The sequence below is a fragment of the Sodiomyces alcalophilus genome (genome assembly GCF_042370955.1).
Source record: "Sodiomyces alcalophilus JCM 7366 unplaced genomic scaffold ACRALscaffold_2, whole genome shotgun sequence".
Lineage (NCBI taxonomy): Eukaryota > Fungi > Ascomycota > Sordariomycetes > Glomerellales > Plectosphaerellaceae > Sodiomyces > Sodiomyces alcalophilus.
The window spans coordinates 6055032-6078116 of record NW_027263533.1 but is presented as its reverse complement, the minus strand read 5'-3'; the positions used below and the strand labels follow the sequence as shown (position 1 = coordinate 6078116).

At 39.2% G+C, this 23085-nt stretch overlaps 1 protein-coding gene across 1 annotated transcript; it reads left to right on the top strand.

The window, feature by feature from the left end:
* Window positions 1-1258: 1258 nt before the first annotated feature.
* Window positions 1259-1726, top strand: ACRALDRAFT_1028742 (uncharacterized protein; the record flags this gene model as incomplete). Its single annotated transcript, XM_071014856.1, has 1 exon — window positions 1259-1726. A coding segment is annotated over one exon (468 nt), but the record flags the coding sequence as incomplete, so codon positions are not given.
* Window positions 1727-23085: the final 21359 nt, after the last annotated feature.

The following is a 23085-nucleotide window of genomic DNA, read 5'->3' as shown; positions in this document are numbered from 1 at the left end:
TTATATCCGGCGTCCCTAGTACGATATCACGGGTATAATTCATCGAAGTCAGGGAAAGCCTGAATAGGAGGAAATAATGTGTCTTAATAGTCACGAAGGGATTGGATAGGGCGTGGTATTCGGAGATAGACGGTCGAGTCGGCTCCGGGACTAGTACTATCCGGGCCGACATGGTATAGTGTGATAGGGAGGACTACCGGCGGATAGATCGTGGTCCTAGGAATGCTTTCGAGGGGATTCTATAAGGCTCCCGGGGAAGAGGCTCTGGTTATCTATAAAAGGGATATATAGAGCTAACCTCCTAACTTAGAGCTTTAGCGAATAATTTAACTCTTAATTTAACTTATTAGTATATATTACCCTTTTAATTATCTTATAACGTCTCTTTACTCTTTATATAAAAACCCTTAATATATTATTCGCTTAACCGTTTTAACGGGTATAACGACTATTAAGAGTTATAAGTATAATTTACCTTTACTAGATAACTAATAAATAACTATACCTTCTTATACGTGCTTTAGTACTGCTCCCCCTAAGGATAGAGATCACGAATCGGTTTATAAGTATACGCGATCTCCTAGAAGCGATACCACCGCGCCTCCGCCTAAGGAATAGGAGCCTATTATCCTGTAGGCAGAGCATTAAAAAAATTACATTACAAATTACATTACATTATATGTAATGTGATTTTTTTTAAATAAATTACATTACATATAATGTAATTTGTAATCTAATTTTTTTTTAAAAAAAATTACATTACATTACATTACATTACATTACATGTAATTTGTAATGTAATTTTGTAATGTTAGGGGAAAAATTACATTTTTTATTATATACTTTCTATATATATTATATACTATATACTAGCTATATAACTATATATTATATATATTATAGTCTATGATAGTTATTAAAGATTAAATATATAAATATATACTATATATATCTAGGTTAACTATCTTAATAAATTCTTTTAATAATATATATATAGTTTTATATTTAGATAAAATATAGTAGGTATATATATATTCTAGATAAATTAGATAAAGAATAAAATATAGACTAATATACCCCTAAAACATCTTAACTGCTTCTATATATATATATAACTAAATCTAGTTATATATATTAATAAAATATATATAGATTCTATAATAGATACTATATATAGGGTATAGAAAATACTCTATAAGTTATAATATAATCTAAGCTATACCTTAAGCTATATTCTAAGCTATACTATAGTCTATAAACTAACTTATATCCTACGCTATACGATAGTCTATATTTTAAGCTATATCCTAAGTTATACTATAGGGATTATATACTAAGCTATATACTAAGGTATACTATAGTCTACGCCTTAAGTTATATTCTAAGCTATAGTATAGTCTATATACTAAATTATATCCTAAGCTATACAAGAGTCTATATACTAAGTTATATTCTAAGCTATACTATAGTCTATATACTAAGTTATATTCTAAGCTATACTATAGTCTATATACTAAGTTATATTCTAAGCTATACTCCAGTGCATATACTAAGTTATAATCTAATCTATACTATAGTGTATATACTAAGTTATATTCTAAGCTATACTATAGTATATATATTAAGCTATAGTCTAAGCTATACTATAGTCTATATATTAAGCTATAGTCTAAGCTATACTATAGTGTATATACTAAGCAATAGTCTAAACCATAAACTACGTTAGAATTTAGGCTGTAATATAGAGTTAGATTAATATATATCAGATATAGAATATTCCGTATAAGCATACTAATATAGGACTATAATAAAGTAAACTATAATATATAATAACTGGTTTATTATAATAGAGTATTAGCACATAGTAGAATAAGCTTTTACGTGCAATTATTAATATATCCCGGTGGCTATCGGCCCGTACAGGGGGAATCTATAACACGGGATAATTAATATATCCCGGCGGCTACTAGCCCGTACAGGGGGAATCTGCAACACGGGATAATTAATATATCTCGGAGGCTACTAGCCCGTACAGGGGTAATCTATAACGCGGGATAATTAATATATCCCGGCGGCTACTACCCCGTAGAGGGGTAATCTATAACGCGGGATAATTAATATATTCCGGCGGCTACTACCCCGTAGAGGGGTAATCTATAACGCGGGATAATTAATATATCCCGGAGGCTACTACCCCGTAGAGGGGTAATCTGCAACACGGGATAATTAATATATCCCGGAGGATACTACCCCGTAGAGGGGTAATCTGCAACACGGGATAATTAATATATCCGAGAGGCTACTACCCCGTAGAGGGGTAATCTGCAACACGGGATAATTAATATATCCCGGAGGATACTACCCCGTAGAGGGGTAATCTGCAACACGGGATAATTAATATATCCCGGCGGCAACTACCCCGTAGAGGGGTAATCTATAATACGGGATAATTAATATATCCCGGCGGCTACTACCACGTAGAGGGGTAATCTGTAACGCAGGATAATTAATATATCCCGGAGGCTACTAGCCCGTACAGGGGTGATCTATAACGCGGGGTAATTATTACCTTACGGCAGTCAGATCTAACGGCAGTTAGTACAGTGTACTTACCTTAGTAATTCTAGAATTAATAAAGGAAAAAGTGAATATATATAAAGCTAATAGTATAGCTTTAGGACTTCCTTTTTATCTCTAGAATTAACGATAACTTCCCTTTTCGAGCTAGAACTACAGGCCCCTAATACGGGCCCTGCCTAGCTAAAAGAATGGTTTTTTAAGTACCTGGACCTTTAGCTGCTTAACAACAACACTTCTTCGTTAGTAGATTCTACTATATCTGCTTCTCTTTTACAACAAGCTCCACCTTCGGCTATCACACAGCCTATCAGGCCCTCGGAAACCCTTCCTAATCTAGGAATTGACCCCACTCTTCTCTCACTGGACTATACTAGTCAAGGAGGTACCACGGTGTATAACGACCCAATTTCGGAACTTCTGAATCTTCAAGACTTAGATACGCAACAGCAGACTCAAGAGGTATTATATATTCTCCACGAGTACCTTATACTCCTTTAACTATGTATTTATATATACTAATTAGTTATATTATTATAGGAACTCTCTTTATCTTTAGAACCTATCTCGTATACGAATACTTGTCCCGACACAGAGAGTAGTGCCGAAATACCTCCACAGAATTCAGTACAGGGTGCTACTACTACGGTAAGTTTCTTTATATATACTATAGTATAATATAGCTAACTATAACTAATTAAATAGGGGCTTTTATATAGTTACTATGGAAGTACTAAGTTTAGAACCAAGACGCAGTTAACTGCCCACTTACGGTGGTATAAGCGAAGGGGCGGCCGCTGTTATAGGACTAAGAAAGAACATATACTTCGTACTAAGACGACTTAGGAAAACAGTAAATAAGAAGATATAGGTATATAGTATATTATCTATTATTATATCCTCTCTTAATATAGTATATAGTAGTACGTGTCTTTACTTAGACTAATAAGACTATATCGTATATATATTAATATATACTTAAGAGTTATTTATCCCTCCTTATTATATATAGATATATATAATATAGCCTTTTATATATATATAATATAGAGTAAATAGTAATAGCTTTATTATATATTTATAAATATAGTTATATATATATACTATATACTCTAAAATAAGAGCTTTATATATAGTATAAAAAATGTAATTTTTCCCCTAACATTACAAAATTACATTACAAATTACATGTAATGTAATGTAATATAATATAATCTTTTTGAAAAAAATTACATTACAAATTACATTACATATAATATAATTTTTTCCGGAAAAATTACATTACATTACATGTAATTTATAATGTAATTTGTAATTTGTAATTTTTCTTTAATGCTCTGCCTGTACGGCCCTCTAGAGCCATAGCCAGAACCGTCTCTAGTACCCTAGCGTGAGCCTCCTATAGTTACTTAGTATAAGACACCTATAGCTCCTTAGTCTAATACTATAAAGCTATAACCTAATCTTTAGCCGAGTATACATTATAATAGTAAGGAACTAAAGAATTATCCCACGGATTAACTACTTCCCGAGGAGCTAGACTTCTTTCTAAGCCACTATAAGGAATATAGGGAGCAAGAGCATAAGTTAAAGCGTCTAGAAGCTATTCGTCGCGGCGAAGACCCGGAGGCCACCCTATCCCCTTACTCGGCGAACCACTATTATCCCCGAGGTAGTCGCGGCGATTTATATAAGGTATACTTTCTTACCCTAAAAGTAAAATAGGACGGTAAGTCGTATAACTAGTTTAGAACCTTTATAAAAGAGATTAAGGAACGCTTTTACCTTAATCTAGCTAGCTTTACGATAAAGGCGAAGAAGGTCTACTTTACTATTAGCTGCCTTAAAAGGAATATAAAGTGGAGGACCTATAGTTCTTTAATAGAAGCGACGTGAGCTAAGCTAAAGGCCTTCTTAACTAAGTAATTAGTCGATAATAAGACCCGCGAGTTATTAATTACGGAATAGATCTTTTTAAAACGGACCTTTTAGTAACCCGGTTAGACTTATAATTAATTTCTTAATAAGTTAGATTCCTTATTTAATAAGGTGTTTATCCCCTTTCCTGATAACTAGCGTATATAGTTTGTTATATCTAAATTAAATAAACCTCTATATAACTAAATTATTACTAGACTTTTACCTAAGACCTTCTAGGAGCTAAACCTTATAGCTCGCTAAGCTAAGATTATATTATTATATAAAGGTAAACCGTCCGATTAGGACCGCGGCTATTATATACTGATATGCACTAACCGTATATATCTCTGACCAGCTAGTACTATAGGACCTACGAGAGGATTTGAGTTAGGCAACCTTAGGGTGCAGTAAATAATATATAAATAGGATATATTCTTTAAAGGGGAGGGCGAGGTTCCGGCCACGTATATCTACGGGGGAACCTCGGGCTATCTAAGGCTAGGCGCTATACTGGGTATAGTGCTAGGACGGTGCTAGCACTAGTCTAGCGCTATACTGGTTTAGTACTAGTATAGGGCTAGCACTAATCCAGCGCTATACGGGTTTAGTGCCCGTATAATACTAGCACTAATTTAGAGCTATATGGTTTTAGGTCCTGGTATAGTGCCGGATAATAGTACGTAGTATATACCCCGGGAGAGATAAAGCCCTACGTCCCGCGGGCTTCGCCGTCCCTTAAGGTCTACGACGTCTAACTTAGACTCGGCGTGGCCGATTATTATACTAGTAATAAGTGGTAGACGCGGTTATAATTCTTTATTTTTAGCCGAGGCTAAATAAATAAATAAAAACTATAGTATAGAATAGCGCTTTATAGCGTATATTCCTAACTCCTTTAGGTTCCGTTTAACGCTAGTAATTACGTCCGGCTACCCGTCCCTCTATTATATACTTACTAACCTAGGACCTAATATAAATAAAAGAAAATAAAAAATTAAAGTCACTAGTATCGTCCCGTCCTATTCTATTATAGGACTTCCATATCCGGGGCTCCTGGTGCTAGGTTAGGTAAACCCTAATCCTCTATAGGTATCCCGAGGATAACCTCGGTATCCTCGGGTTCGATATACTCCTTATAGTGTTTAAGCTCGCTGCTAAGCAGATCGTATAAAGCCAGTAGTCCCTTACGCTAGTTATTTTTATAATAGTCGTAGATAACCGCTATATAGTAAATAGCGTCCGTGATGAGTTAGGTGTTATTTATTAGGCGTTCCGTTATAATAGTGCGTTTAGTTTCGTCTAGTCTACTATCGTTCTCTAATTTAGCTACCTAGATAAGTGATTCTATACGCTATATCGCGATCAGGAAGGGTATATCTATAGCTTACTATACATCGTTATTAATAACGTGTTCCTTAATAAAGTCTATTACGAATTTAGCTATAGGTAATAGTGCGACTATAGCATATTAGCGCCAGGTTACTATAGCCAGCTTATAGCTATAACTCTCGAAGTCGTCGCGCGTAGCCTAGGCGTTAGTATCCTTAAGACGGCCTATAAAGGCCTTCGTGGCTTAAATCCGTATTTTATCCTCGCCGCGAATGATGAATAGCAGGCGGTTAGCTACGGGCGCCGATCCCGTATCCTCGCGGGCGCGTTTATTAGTATTAGTAACGGCAGGGGTCGATTATTTACCGGCGCTTAGGGAGGGATTTAGACTCGTTTAGCTTAGGATATCTATCACTAAATAGATAGCGGGTATCAGGCATTCTTTAAGTGACTATATATAGTTCTTAATAGCTATAGCGTGCTATTAAATATACTCACGATACTCTCTAGTCGCTACGATAAATAAGTCTAGGTCGATAACTCCGTCGCCGAGTTTATCGATAGCCTCTATTAATATAAGGCTAATACTATTACTTTCGTTAATCTTATTAAGGGTACGGTTAGTCCGACTAGGGCACTTGGTTATTCCGACTGGGGCAGTACTGACAATACCTGACGCCAGCCGCCACGACTTCTTTTTATACCTAGATACTTATCGACACGTATTAAGCGTATCGTCGTTACGATGAATTAAGCGTCACTACGATTAATTAAGTGTATCGGCACTACGATTAATTAAGTTTATCGTCGTTACGATTAATTAAGTGTATCGTCGTTACGATTAATTAAGTGTATCGTCGGGACCGTCGCTATAGTCGATTAAGCGTATCATTATTACGATTAATTAAGTGTATCGTCGGGACCGTCGCTACGATCGATTAAGCATATCGTTGTTATGATTAATTAAGTGTATCGATCGTCGTTACGATTAATTAAGCGGATATCTTATAGTATATAAAAGTATCTGGGTATAAGCGGAACACGCGGGCGGGTGTCACCGGCTATTAACATGGGACCCTAGTCGGAATAACCAAGTGCCCTAGTCGGACTAACCGTACCCCTTATTAATTATCTTAGCCGATAGGTTAGCGCTATGGAGCGCGGGGCTTTAGCGGTTAAGCGGCGTATTCGTTACACGTATAGGGGACCCTGTCTCGGTCACTATAATACGGCTAGCTCTATAAGCCGATCCGTAAAGGAATTAGCTATCCGGCCTATAGGGTGCGTTATATTAAGCCATTACTAGGTACTACTTAAACGATTACTTATACTAAGCCTATTAGGCGATAGCGTAATTATTATCTAATAGGAACTACGGTTAAGGGTATTCTAAAGCAATTTCCTTTACTTTAGCCTTTAAAATACACTTATTAGCCAGTTCCTCGGGTACAAAGATCGTGCGGTCTAACCGTCTATTCTATAGGTCGTCGTACCCGGCGTCTAATACTTTCTTACGGTATCGCTTAATAATATCTTCGTGATTAGTGCACCACTACTTAAATACAGGGCCGGCAGTGATAAGATAGTGGAACACATAGTTCTTATCTCTAAACAGGGTAATAGCTCTAGAATATCCTTTGAATATTAGCCCCGACCCGTCGCGGCCGTTCCTAAACCAGCGGGTGAATTCGTCTCTAAGCTCCTAGTCCTTTAATCTATAGACGTCTATAGAATATATAACGATATAGAAATTTATAATAAGAGGTATTAGTTAGAATACTAAGGGATAGGAGGCAGATATAAAGTGTACGGGAATAGTTATTAATAAGGGGTTATAATAGGGGGAATAGGACTCGTTAGTCCTATATAGTGCGTCGTTAATAATAGGAATAGGAGTCGCGTAAGATAAAGGGCGGTTAAGCGAAGAATATAGTTAAACTATAATCGTGATCGCTTAACTATAGGTAAAGAATAAAAGGAGATAGTAAAGCTATAGGCGGCTAAGAAAATTCTTTTATTTTCGAGCTAGCCGGGCTGATTTATAAATACGCTAGGGCTATATAGCCGGTAAGGCTTTTATTCTTACTAGTTCGAGATCAGATAGTGTTATTCTTTCTATACCGGTTATACCTTCTAAAGGGGTTTCTGTTATTAAGGTGGACGGTTCTTTAGCTCTAGCCTGGCTCCGCCGCGAGGCTAAATAGGTCCCTTTAGTCTTTTAGAGCTTACCGGGCTCTAATCTTTTAACTTCTTTTATTCCCTTTAATACTAAGCGAAGCACTTCTAAAGCTTTTTAACGTTCCTCGAATTCCTTTACTAAATCCGGAGCTTCTATTATATCCGCTAGTATCTAGACGTTCTATTAGTCCGGCTAGTCCTTCCACCGAATAAGGTACTTAATACGTGGCTTACCTCTTCCCCTACGACTAATCCGTTTATTTAGGATAGCCTCGATCTCGTAGTGTTTATATAGGTCCCGCTATTACTCTTAGTCCCTATCTTATATATTAACGGGTCCTCTAGTTTTAGGTATCTCCGCGAATCTAACCGTTTAGAGTTAGGTAGTACTAATAACGGGGTGTATATGAAGAGTCTTAGGTAGATCTAATCGGTACGCTAGCGGCGATACTTACTCGAGGACCTTAAAGGGGCCTATCCGTTAAGCACCGAGCTTAGGGCTAACCTTACCTGGGAGCGAGTATCCGCGGCTAAGGCGGACGTATACGCGGTCGCCAGGCTAGAACCGAATATTACGCCGTTTCTTATTATATAGGCACTTTATATATATCTATGCTATTACGATAATAAGTTTCGTATCCTCCTAGAATATCTCGTATATAAACTTAGGGTTAATATTACTAATTAGGTTAAGCGGGCTATTCGTTTTAGTACCGTATAATATCCTATTTAGTATATAGCCGAGTATCTTATTAAAGGCGATATTTAGGTTAAACTATAAAGGTATAATTACTTTCGGCTATAAGGCGTTTAGGTTATCCGCTAGGTATATACGTATCCCGATCTTAACGGTTTAGTTCTTCCTCTTAGAAATACTACCGGTTTAGGGATACCAGGCCGTTAAGAACTTTAGCTTAGTTCCGGCTACCTTCTATAGAGTTATCTAGAAGTCTAATAAGAACTTAGGGTTATAATCCGAGATAATAGCGCGGGGGATACCCTAATTATCTATCTAAAGGGCTTAAAAGATTACGGACACCTAGTCCTCCGCGGTATAGGTGCTATAGCCAGGGATAAGCAGGGAGGCCTTTAAGAACTTATCCGTGATAGTTAGGAGGGTATCGAATAAAGGGAAGCCTTTACGCTAGTATAGTATCCCGACGGAGGGTATTTCGGGTAGTCCGATAATAAAGTCTATAGCGATAGTATAGAAAGGGATAGGGGCGTTAGGATAGACTATATCTCGCTAAGGGGAGCCTGCTAATCCGTTTAGTAGGTACGATATATCTTATATTAAGCGATATATAAGTCGACCTCCTTATAGAGTTAAAGAATTATAAAACGGCTAACTAAATCGTATTATATTCGTTTAGCTCCGAAATAGTGCTAGTTATTATGGGCGGCCTAGAGGAATTCCTTACGCAGGGAAAAGGGGATATAAAGACGTTTTCTCCTATTTAAGTCCACCTAGTATAGGAGATTATTATCTAGCTCGAAAGGGCTCTTAACTAATAAGTTATAGTTAGTGGTTTAGGTAAGAATAGGTGCTTACTTCGAATCGTTAACGTATCCTTTAATAATCCTTTATTATATATTATCCTTTATTTAGATTTTGCTAATATAGTATATAGCCTGGTTTTCCTAAATCCGGTCTAATTCGCCTAGACCTTTAGCCGGGGGGCTATCGGTAATAGGTAGCCGAGATAAAGCGTCGGCTACTATATTCGTCTTACCGGGGATATATCGATAATCTAACTAAAATTAGCTAAGAAACTCGGAGAAAAGGGTACGCTTTATATTTAGCCTAGTCTTATCTATACTAAACAGGACGGTTAACTTTATAATACTAATAGTGGCTATATAGTCTATAAGGACTATAGTCGGGTTATAATAAGCAGACTAAATAATAGTATAGGTTTTACGAATAACCTATACTAGGCAGGTATTATAAGTTTATATAAGGAGTAAAGAGAGTTATTAAGACTATAATAAGAATAGGTCACGAAGCTAACCTTAGGGGGGGGATGATTATAAGATTATTTGTTAAGCCCCTTTAACTCAGGACTTAACGGGAAACACCCTACTTAAGGACTAGTGACTATCCTCCCTAGGATCGGTATATAATAACCTAAGGCTCTAAGACTACCGGTCTTAGGCCAGCTTAATAATCCTAAAATATAACTCGGTCCTAAATATCCTAGGGTTAACCTTAGGGCCGGTTCCGGGTTCTTAATATATTCCTCAACGCCTCTAAGTCCTATCCGATTTCCTTAAATAGAATATCCCTAATATCACGCCCCTCCTTCTAAGGCTCCTGTCCACGGGAGCCGGTGGCCGTTACTAGTCCGGCCCGTTCGTTAATCCACCCCGACCTAGGGACGGATAGGCCGGCCTAAACTCTACCTATCGGGGCCACTAACTCCCTCCTTATCCTCCCGAAGCCGAACCAGTTATCCCCCTTAACCTAACCTAACCCTTTAATTAATCCTATCCACCTCGCGTAGTATAACCGTAGTTTTTATAAACCAAGAGGCCTAGTTATCTTTAGATAAAGCATAACTCTCCTAGGTCTCCTTTATTTATCTCCTTTATTACGACTATACTATAATAAAGCCCTAAGCACTCTGGCTAGGGCCCTATCTAATAAAGGGCTCTAGTTAGAATAAACCATAACTCTAAAGCAGATATTAGGTCGGTAGTGAATCGTAACCCTTATTACTTTTATAATTCCCTTACACTACTACTATTATTAAGGCGACCTAAAAAGCCTATATAAAGAACACTATTAGAACAGGGCCCGCTACGCTATAGTCCTAAATAATAAAAGAGCTTGCTTTATTTCCTTTATCGCCCTCTCGCGGCTTATCTAGCTTAAGACCGGTTAATAATAAGTCGTGATATCCATCGTGAATATTAATAATAATAAAGCCTATCCGTAAACGCGTGCACTATAATAGCGCCCTAGGCGCGTTCTTTATTAATAACCGTATCGTAGGATTCCGTAATAGGCAGTCATAACTAGGTAAAAGGGGAAGGAATAATATAAGTAGGGCCTATATTAGGTTATACGACTATTATAATATAGGACTTTTCCTATCTGCCTAACTCGTTTTATTATTTTTCCTCTTCTTTACCCTTTCTTATTTACCTATTTATAATAATAATAACCGTATCGCTATTATAATAAGTCGTCTATCCTTATCCACTTCGACGGCATTAACTTATCCTATCGGCTCCTTATTAGGGTATATAGTATCTCTGCGCGGTGTTATATATTATTTTAGTCGCGTATAAGAGCGCGGCCGGCTTAAGGACTTAGCTAATATCGTGGCAGGTTATTATTATTATTAGCACTATCACTATTGTATAAGTATCGTGCCCTTTTCGCGTGGACCTTAGGCTAACTTATAGTATTAGAGCAGACCACTATTATATAATAGCGCCCCTAGCTTTTATTAAGAAGTATAAAAAGTCCGGCGCGGCCGGTAAACCTAAGAAGTCCGGTAAGGCCGGTATAAAGTCCGACGCGATTAATACTAAGTCCACTAAGGTGGTACCTAAGGTTATTAATAAGGGGATAACTAAGACTGCTAGGAAGAAGGCACGGCGGACCGCTAAGAGGGCTTAGGCTAAGGCTAAGGCCGTGGCTATAGCGGCTACTCTTAAGTAGTAATAGTAATAGTAGTAGTAGTAGTAATAGTCTGACTCTTTATCGGACTCGTCGTCGGATTTATCCTTGGATTCATCGTCTTTTTCCTCCTTAAAGGATAAAGCTATCGAGTAGCCGGGTATAGCGGCTGCTCTAGCTAAATAAGCTATATTAGTTAGGACCGTTAAGAAGCCGGCTACTACGGCTACTCCGGTTACTAAGTCGACTAACCCTCTCCTTTTAGGGCGTGATAACTTGCTATAGGGTGCTTTTAAGCCCCTCGGCGACCTAAAGGGCGTCCTTAACTATACTAGTTAGGACGTTATTATAAGCGGTGGTGCTAATAGAGCTACCCTCTTTAATAATAAGGAAGCTGACTCCGATAAGTTATCGTTATCGGAGTTCGCTCTATCTATAAACAGGTCTAGCGATAGACCCTTAGACTTTAGTAACGGCGACGGCGTCAAGATACCGGTGCGTCCTATTATCTTAGTTAGGTCGGGCCTAGAGCTTTATACTCTTTATAGGCGGTGCGCCCGTATACTGGGTTTCCTAGTGCTACGTGGCGATAACGCTACCGGTCCTATCACTATACGGCCCTGCCGCGGTAGTAAGGTGTCCGATAAATGCTATTACTACTATAATAGTAATAGCCGTGACTATAAATTAGTATATTTATATAGCTATAGTCCCCTTTACTTTAACCGCTCCTAAGGTTATTAACTGGATATATAGCTTTTATTATAGGCGGAGCGGGTAGCTAAGAAGCTTTAGAAGATATTAATAGCGGCTATACAGGGCGGTAATAGTCTTAATAACTAGGCGTCTATAAGTTAGCCTAATATCCTTATAAAGAGTACCGCTAATATATATAAGCGCCGGGCCTTCCGGGTCTAAATTAAGTTACGCCGGGCCCTTAAGGCTATAAAGAAGTACGCTCGCGATAATAAGGGGTTTAACCCCCTAGAGCGCCGTCGCTAGGAGGAGGAGGAGGAGGCGGAGAGGAAGCGGCGCGATATTCCTATTAACACGGAGCGCTACCTAGCCACTATTACCCGCTATCTAGGCTAGTTAGTTAAATATAATTCGAAGTTAGCGGATCTTCGTAAGAAAACCGACCCTAAAAAATAAGTAACGATTTCTTACGGTTATTATTAGGCTCGGACTAGGGGGAGTTAGGGGGGGGGGCGTTAGCGTTTTTTTTTTTTGATTTTTCTTTTTTTTTTTTTTTTTTTTTTTCTTTTCCTAACCTGAATAAGAAAAGTCCCCGCGGGGCGCTAACGATATTATTAACTAGTCCTACCCTTTTAATTATAATACTCCTTAATAAGCGTGTCCGGGAGGTGTCTTCGTGGTTCCTATATATTATATTTATATTTATACCCGGCCTACTTAATAAGGTATTCCCGCCTATTCCTGTTATAGCGATAGGCTAAGACTTCCTTTACCTTATATTTATCCGACTCTTATAGTTCGACCTTAATATCCGCGGGTATAGGCGACCTGCTATCCCGAGACTTCTATGGTTCGAGGAGCGAGATTAGGAAAACGTTATAAATCTTTATTAACTCCGGGAGCTATAGCTTATAAGCGAGCCTATACTAACCTATTACGGAGGTAACCTTATAGGGGCTAAGGAACTTATCTAATAGTTTCTTATTAGGGCGATATTACTTAATATTCTTTAAGGATAGCAGCACGTAGTCGCTAATCTTAAAATGCTAGGCCGCCCGGCCGGCGTTATAGTACCGTTTATAGGTGGTTTAGGTTTTCCTAATAAGGACCTCTATAGCCCTACGATTCGATATAAGGTGCTTTACCCTTTACTTAGCTATAGCGGTATAAACCTTACTTAACCTACGTATCTATATATCGTATAGTCCTTATAGGTTAAAACCTATTAGCGTAATAGAAGGGGTTTACCGGATAGCTAAATACTATATAGTGTTATAGGTAAACTAGGCTAGGGGTAGCTAGTTAACCTAGTCGTCCTGTTATAGGGCACCGAATACCTATAAAAAGTGCTCTAAGTTCTGGTTTTATTATTCTATCTAGCTATCCGTCTAGGGGTGGAACGCGGTTAATAACCGCCGCTTAACGCTTAGGAGGCTATATAGGGTGGTCTAGAACTTACTAGTAAATAGGGACCCTTAGTCCGAAACGATACTATTAGGTAGGCCGTAGATACTAAAAATATACACCTATAGGATACTAGTAAGACCCTTAGCTATTAAAGAGCTATTATAGGGGATATAGATCGCGTACTTAGTATATCGATATACCACGACTAGGATAGAATCCCTTTGATTTCCCTATAAGGTTATAGGGGGGAGGCCTATTATAAAGTCTATTAAGATCTTTTAGAATAGCTATTCGGGTACGGGTAAAGGTGCTAGGTACCTAAAGGGCTTATACTAGCGCGGCTTAGTCCTCTAATAGATGCTATATATAGGCATAAACTTCTTAACGTCTCACGAGAGGTATTCCTAGTAGTAAGACTCGGAAATCCTCTTAATCGTCTAACCTAACCTATAGTGGCCCGTAGTAGGCGCGTTATAAAATGCCTAGAGGACCTTATCGCGTAAACCTAATTAGTTTGGTATAAAGAGACGGTCCCTAAAGTAGACCGTACCCTGACCGTTATAGGACTATAGGTCCGCTAAGTTATCTTTTAATACTAAGGAGATATAAAAGGGATCGTCCTTCTAGGCAAAGATAATCTTATCCTTTAGGCTAGATAGACCCGAGGGCTTAGGTATACCTCGGGCCCTTATAAGGCTAATAACGAACTTCTTAGTAAATCCCTTAACGGGTTTCTACCGCTCCGCTTTAAGATCTACCTAATCTATAGCGAGCTACGGCTTCCGTAAGAGCCTATCTACGGGGTTCTAAATACCCGGGCGGTAACGGATCTTAAAATCAAAGCTTAATAGCTCCTATAGCTAATAGGCGTGTTAAGGTTTAATTTAAGGCTTATTTAGTAGATACCGGTGGTTTAAGTGGTTAGTTAGTACCTTTACTAGGGTCTAACTATACGCTAAATAGTAGCGCTATTACCGGAACGCTTTAACGATCGCTATTAACTTAGTATCTAGTATCGGATAGTTTAGTTCGGGTCCCCTTAGCTTCCTAGATAGGAACGCCACGGGTTACTAGGTTTAGTCCTTATACTAGCTGATTATAGCGCCTAGTGCGAAGTTAGACGCGTCGGGTTTATATAAATAGGTAGGGCTGGGTTAAAATACCGTAGTATAGGTGCCGACTAGAATAACGATTATAACTTCTTAAAAGCGGCCCTCTCTATATCCCTTAACTAGAATATACCTAGTCTGCCCCCTAACCTTAATAGGTCCGTAAAAGGGGTAATAACCTTAGAGTAGCCTCCGATAAAATATTAGTAGAAACCGGTGAAACCTAGGAAGACTTAAATCTTTTTAACGGAAGTGGGTTCCTCCTAATCCTTAATAGCCTTAACCCTCTTCGGGTCTATAAAGACCCTATTAGGGCTGTATATAAAGCCTAAGAACTCGACCTTTTACGTCTTAAACACGTACTTCTAAGGGTTTACGAATAGGGACTACTCCCTTAAGCGTATAAGGATCTCCTTAACGTGTATATAATAAGCATTAAGGTCTTTATTATAGATTAGGATATCGTCTAGGTATATAACGTAGATAGTATCGATAAGACCCTTTAAGGCTTTATTAATATAACGCTAGAAACTAGCGGGGGTATTATATAGACTAAAGGGTATTACTAAGTACTTAAAGTATCCGTACTTAGTTCTAAAAGCCGTCTTCTACTTATCCCCTTCTCGAATTCTTAAGCGATAATAGGTATCCTTAAGGTTTAACTTAGTATAAACCGTGGAGGACGCGAGGCGGTTAAGGATCTTATATATTAGGGGAAACGGGGTATAGTCCTTACGGGTAACCTTATTAAGGCCTTAATAGTCTATATATAAACGTAGCTATCCACCCTTCTTTAGTATAAACAGGATCGGGGCGCCTATAGAGCTTATTAATAGTCGAATCCACCCTTTAGCTATGGCCTCCTTAATATATTCTTATAGAACGGCTAGTTCTTATTCGGCTAGGGGGTAGATAGGGCCGAATAGGGGTAACTTACCTTCCTTTATCTTAATTACGTGATCCTAACGCTAGTAGGCGGGTAGACGGCCGGCCTTTATAATATTAAAAATATCCAAAAACTCTTAATAGTACTTAGGGATAACGTCCCCTAACTCGTCCTTATCTAGCGACTCTTAATACGGCCCGGGATTAAGATATTCTAGGATCCCTTTATCTGGTTATATCGGGTTAGGGGGTATAGGGGGTATAGGTTATAACGGGTTTAATTAGATAATAGGGATTAAAGGATTATTAGGTAACGTGTCCTTTTCTTCCTTAGTAGCGTTTTACTTTATACCGATAACTTAGCCGATACGGGGGGCACCGGACTTTATAAGGCGGATAATAAGCTATACGTGCTCCTTCGCCTTTCTTAACTCTTTTTAACCCGGGACGCCTTAAAGGTCCTTTTACTAGAGTCGATATATCTATTTACCGGACCGGAAGGAGGTAACGGGGTTATATTCTACTAACCAGGGTATACTAAGGATAACTTAGGACCTATCGGGGTCTATATCTAATACCTTAAACTTAATCGGATATATCCGGGTCCGGTCCTAACTGTCCGTGACCTTAATATATATCTTAAAGGACCCGATAAACTATACGTCGACCCTAGGGATAACCTATCTAAGTCGCTTCGGTGGTCCTAGGGGACTGTGGTTAGGAGGCAGGGCTTTTTAGTTAATTAGGTTAACCTCGGCGCCTTTATTAAGCTTAGCGCTCCGGCGGCCCTATCCGCCGCTTAACTATAACTCTAACTTCGCCTTAATTACGCCCTTACTAGTAAAGAATAGCTAAGGCAGCGGCCCTTCTTAGGCCTAAGCCTATTTAACGACGGGGTGCCTTATATTAACCGGTAGGTTATTCGGGTTCTGACTATTAGAGTATCCTAACGACTAACCTAACTTAGAGGGTTTTTTCGGGTATTTATTCCGGTAATAACCCTTTTTATTATAGCCGAAGTATATAATACCGCTATTATTACGCCTCTTAGGGGGCCCGGGGGCTTCTATATTATTTACTTTAATTAATTCCACAAAACCTTAGGGAGGTATAGAGGGCCGAATAGTTATAGTACGGGCCCTGTTAGGGGCCTTATTACGCCTATGCTTCTCGCCGCGGGGCTGCCTTAGGCGATTATTCCGGGGTGTCTTTTCTTTATTTTCGCGTAGGAGAGTAATCTCTGCCTATTAGGCTACGATACCTAACGCCTTACTATTAGTAAGGATACCGGCGGCTATAATCTAGTTACGTAGCGGCTTATTAAGCTTTATTAAGATTAATTATATACGCTATTTATCGGGGAAGGGTAGGGATACCTTATTAAATAACGAGTCTAGCTTATTAATAAACTTAGCGTAGGTTTAATTAGGTTTTTATATAGTCTAGTCCGAGAATAGCTTCTTAGTTATAGATATTTTACGGGTTTTATTATTAACTAATTACTTAGTTAGGAAGGTCTTAAGGTCCTCCTAGGTAGCACCTTTAGTCTTCCTATAGACGCGCCTATAGTAGGCACGCTATCGGGATTTTATAATCTTCGGTAATAGGGTGGAGGTAAGGTGGATCTTCTCTGCTTCGGATAGCTTAACCTCGTCGAGTATAAAGCGGTCTTCGATTTCTTTAATAAACGTCTAGAACTAGTCGTAGGACTGCCTATCCTATTCGGGGAGCTTCTATAGGACCTTATACTAGCTTTTACGGGAGTCCTTTTAGGGGATATACTCGGAGGTATCAGGGTCCTTCCCTTATTAAAGGGTAAGGAGGCGCTTCTCCTTCTTTTTACGGGCTTAGCGGTCCTTATAGTGCTTAATTAGGAAGTTAAGTTCCGCCGATAATAAAGTGCCGGGGGGCGGCTCTTAAGGTCTTTAATATCGAATTAGAGTCCTACGCGGATAACTTAGGGGGTCCCTTAGTTAAGTAGTGGTTCTATTATAGGATTATAAGTATCCGGGTTAGCTTATCCGCGAATCTTAAATTCGGGGTTATTATCTTTATCCTCTAACTCGGGCGTAAGGGATTACTTATAATCGGCGCCTAATAGCCCGGCTTCGGCTTTTTTAGTAGCGGGGGAAGTATCCCGGGTACGAATAGTGGTGGTGCGCTTAGGGGGTATCTTAGGTACTAGTTAGGGGTAATAGTAGGATTTAAAAAATAACTTAGTCTTTCGAACTCTTAATAGTCGTTATACCCGTAAACGGTTAGAATAAATAAAATGTTATAGGTTTATATAAGGAGTAAAGAGAGTCGTTAAGACTATAATAAGAATAGGTCACGAAGCTAACCTTAGGGGGAGATAATTATAAGATTATTCGTTAAGCCCCTTTAACTCAGGACTTAACGGGAAACACCCTACTTAAGGACTAGTGACTATCCTCCCTAGGATCGGTATATAATAACCTAAGGCTCTAAGACTACCGGTCTTAGGCTAGCTTAATAATCCTAAAATATAACTCGGTCCTAAATATCCTAGGGTTAACCTTAGGGCCGGTTCCGGGTTCTTAATATATTCCTTAACGCCTCTAAGTCCTATCCGATTTCCTTAAATAGAATGTCCCTAATAGCAGGCGACCTTAAGTTCCGTGGGCTAGTACTTTTCTTTAGTAGCGTTAAGCTCCTTACTAATATAGAGTACTAGTCGAATATCGGTTTTCTTAAAGGTTCCTTTAATAAGCTATTTAGTCTTATCGACTAACTAAAAGAGTATAGCGGAGAACCCGTGCTTTTTAGAGGCGTTTAGCTAGATAAAGAGGATCTTAGTAAGGATATAATAGAATAGGTAAGTATCTAAGCTAAGAGGGCCGGTGATATCGTGGAACGTAGCTAACTCTTTAGTAATAGCCTCGAATATTATACGTCTAGTATATACCTTACGGGCCTATCCCTTATCTTTCCCGATTTAATAAGCCTTAGCGAGAAGGGTTATTTTCCGTTACTAAAGGGGAGCGATTCGATAAGAGAATCGGGGAATAAGATAGCGAAGCCACCCTATTATCCCGATCTAATATTCTAAGGACTAAAGAGAAGTCGGAGGGCGAATCTTTTATAAAGCCTCGGTATGTTTTTTAGTATTCGATAGCCCGAGGGTATTAACCTTAAATCCTAGTAGTTAAACTAACGGATATCTAATAAAGGACTTATCGGGAGAGATACTAATCCTTTTTTTACTAAACAGGGAGAGTATTATATTTAAGTGCTTAGTATAATCGTCCTTAGTATCTAACACGATAATAATATTATCGATAAAGGCGGAGATAAAGTCCTAGTATAGGTAAAGGAGCTAGTCTATATAGCATTAAATATACGCGGGCGAGTTACGGAAGCCTATTAAGGCGACCTTTAGTTATTCTTATCCCCGTTAAGAAATAATAGTAAACCGCTCGCGGTGCGGTTTATATACGGGGAACTAGTAGAAGAAAGCCCGGGCCTTAATAACGGAGATAAACTTCTTCCCTCGGAGTCGCTTAATAACCTTATCCTAAAGCGGTATCGGGTATATATCTGGGATAGTAACCTTATTTAGGGTATAAAGGTCGACTACTATACGGCCTTTACGTTTACCTTTTACCTCTTATTATATAATAAAAACCGGAGTATTAAAGGGTATTAGTGCTAACGTTTATGCTATACGGTCCTAGTCGTGGAGTCTATCCAGGGTCTAGTCTAGAAAGGCTCGGTCCTTATAGCTAAGCGGATATAGCTTCTAGCTAATCCTTTAAGTATACTACCTATCGATTAGGGGAACGCGTATATAGTTCTTTTTATTTATATCGATAACGCCTTAGTCTATCTAAACCTTAGGGTAATTACCGATAATCCTAGTAAAGCGTTATATAAAGCGGGGTCCGTGGTCGTAAATAGTTACGCCTTCTAGAGTCGCTTTTATCGGGGTATCTAGGCTCTTAGCGGCCTCTAGCCGTTTTATTAGAATATCGCGGGTATTATCCTACTCTATATTAAAGTATCCGTCCGCGTAAAAGGGATCTATATACCCTAGCTTACTACCCCGGGAAATAAGTAGCGGTCGGTTATTAGCGTTATAGATTAGGACGGATATCCCTTCGCCTAGGATATAGTTTAGTAAACCCTCGATATCCGGTTAGAATTCTATAGAGTCTAAGGTTACGTTCTATTCCTTAAATAGGACGAATCTATACTAATAAGGCGGAATAGTGACTTTCTTAGCGGCTTTTAATCGGCGTTTAACTAGTAAACGTTTAGCGAAGATACGCGCTAGGACGATAAGACCCTTATAGGACCTAATCTAGATAGCGTCCCGCGAGTTAAGGATATCGACCTTATTCGGATAGTTAAATTCCTACCTAAGGAGTAGACCGGCTTCTAGCTTAGGGATTATCTAAGCCTTTATATATAGCTATCCGACTCGGGGCTAGCCGTCCACTATACCTTATACTAGCAGGGTAAATAAAGCCTATCCTATAGTATCTAAGGTACCCACGCCACGGAGCGTAGATCTCTTAGACGTATCGACTTCTATATCGGGGAGGTAAGGGTGAAGGTGCTAGCTTATAACGTATCGCGAGGCACCTAAATTAATATAAGCTTCGAAGGGAGCGCTATCTAGGGTTACGCGGACTTAGACCCTTACGTATATATAACCGTATAGGCCGGCTACGGGGTCTATTACTTTCTATAAAGCGCCTTTAATTAGCGGGGAGTCTTAACCGCCTTATTCCTTTATCAGGAATAGGTAGGAATAGGATTTCTTATAGCGGAGGGCCTTATTATTAGATCTTATTAGTTATTTATACCTTGTATATTATTATTATACCTAATAAAGATCACGGTACTTAGGTACGAATCCGGGTTTATCGGCGACCTAGTATAGTTAATTACTGCCTTTATCAGTCTCGGCTTTATTATCTATAAGGTCCTCGGAACTATTAGACTCCTTTTCGAAATAGTTTAGGTTCTCTGGTTCCTTATTATTCTTATATCCTTTATCGGAGACCTTATTATCTATAATAGTGTTTACTAGATCCCTAGATTATTCCCGGCGAAAGTTCCGGTTACCGCGCGCTGGTTAATCGGATATATTATTAGCTAAGAGCCGTTAGCCGTATTCGATGATATAGCGGTTTCGCGTTCCTAGGGCTAATAGGGCGCGGTTATTCCGGCGGAATTATCCTGGTCCTAGTAAGCGATATTCCGGTAATAATAAACGACGGTCCGGCGCTAGGGAATATTATTCGGGCTATTACGAGCGGCGTAGAGCCGGGCTACTATATTAATCCGGGTACCGGGGAAAGGGCGCGTATACCTAAGGGGATTAGTTCGATATTAGTATCCGTTTAATTTATAGCAGTGTTTATCGGGTAATAAATACCTTTTAGGCTTTATTAATATAATTCTAGTACTATCCTAGTATTATCCTAGCTAGGCTATTTATAAAGTCGGTCGCTATAGTTTCCGGTCTAGGACGGGGAATAGTATTCGCTAGGTTAGCGTCTAAGCGATCTTATATAAGAGCTAAATACTTACCTCTAGGTTTATTAGCCGCCTTCGCTAATCGGATTACCTTATCTATAAAGACACGAATATCGTGGCGGATAATTATATCGTCTAGGGTATATCGCTCGCGTCTTAGCTTATACTCGGCTTCCTCTCGGGGTAATCGGAACCTTTCCTATAAGGCGGTCTTCTATTCCGTAATAGTGGCTATTATAGTAAGGTACGAATATTATCCCTTATTAAGGCATATAAACTATATAGAAGCCTCGCCTAATAGATAGCGGGCTAATCCGCGGGGAAGGGACTCGTGGTGCTAGGCACTTAGGCCGGTAGACTAGTCTATTATATTAGTAAAGCGGAAGACGTCTATATAGATTAGTTTAGTTCCTTTAGTTTCGAGATCCTAGTTAGTAGTAAAGTATAAGGAAGGCTTAAAGTAGCCTAGGTTATCGGCCTTAGATCGGTATATCCGATTATCGCGCCTAGCCGAGGATAATAAGCAAATCCGACTATCGTATATATAGGTATAGTTCCGGGTAGTTAATATTTAGCGTATTCCCTAAAGGAGGGCCTACGCCGGGAGGGCCGTGTCCGGGGGGACTATTACCCGGAGGGGCTACCCGGTGCTATTAGCGTTCCGGATTCCTATTATTCCCGGATCCGATATCCTCTGTCTTATTATAAGGGTAGTATATAATATCGGAGGGCGTAGGGCTTATACGCTTATTATAGTGCCTTATAGTATCGGCTTAATAACTTTCCTGGTTAGAGAATAGTATACGGTTATTAGGCGTTAGGGTATAATCGGGCATTCCTTTAGAAGGTTTAGCGTACTTTAAAGAAGGGCTTTCCGCTATATTTTCGGGGAAACTTCTAACCGGCTATTCGATTATATTTATAGCGGGGCGGATTAGAAGCGATTCCGATCCCTTAACCTTAATCTTTAGTTTTACCGGCGGAGAATTATAGCCGGCAGTAAAAGGGGCTAGCTCCTTTCCCTTTACTACGCTGCTACGGGGTATAACTATAGACTTATAAAGGTCGATATACTCGGGTTCCTTCTTTAGCTAATTATAGAATGTGTTAGGTACCGGACTGCCGGTTCCCCGGTGCCGAGTAGCTACGAGTCATAATACGGGTCTAGGCTAGCGGCCGAGTCACGGAAGATATCGGAGCGTTCGGTTAGGAGCCTGACTTATAGGTAGCTATTTCGCGGGCCGACTCGGGGCACGAGTCGGGTTATTATACGAGTCACTAGACGGCAGTTATTATAGCTAATAGGATCTTAAGCTAGTCTGGACCTGGATAGTATATATAAAAGAGATAGATAGCCGCCCTTAGAATAAGGAGGCTAGCGATTAATCTAACTCTTTAGCACCCCCCTACCTTTAACTTATATACGATTATATCCTAACTACTAAGTGCTTTTATCTTTATTATCTTTTTACTCTTTGCGATCACCTACTTAATATATTAATCGCCTTAACCCTCTAAGGGCGCGAGGACCGTTAAGAAGTTAAGATAAGATATCTAACCCTATTAACGAATAGGTGTTTAATACCACCGAGTAACTAGAATAAATCTATCCGGATATTAGTCTACCCGTACCCACCACTAAGGTACTTTCGGGCTAGTAATAGAAGCCCGACCTATTATCTAAGTATAGTATATCCGATATCTAATAGAACTCTAAACCCGTCTAGGCCTATAACGGACCACCTAGGGAAGAGTATCCGATAACTATATACTCGATACTAGCCCCCTTGGTCTGTTCGGCCTCTATGTTTTATAAGCCGCTCCCTTTTCGGCCCCCTTATAACCGGAACC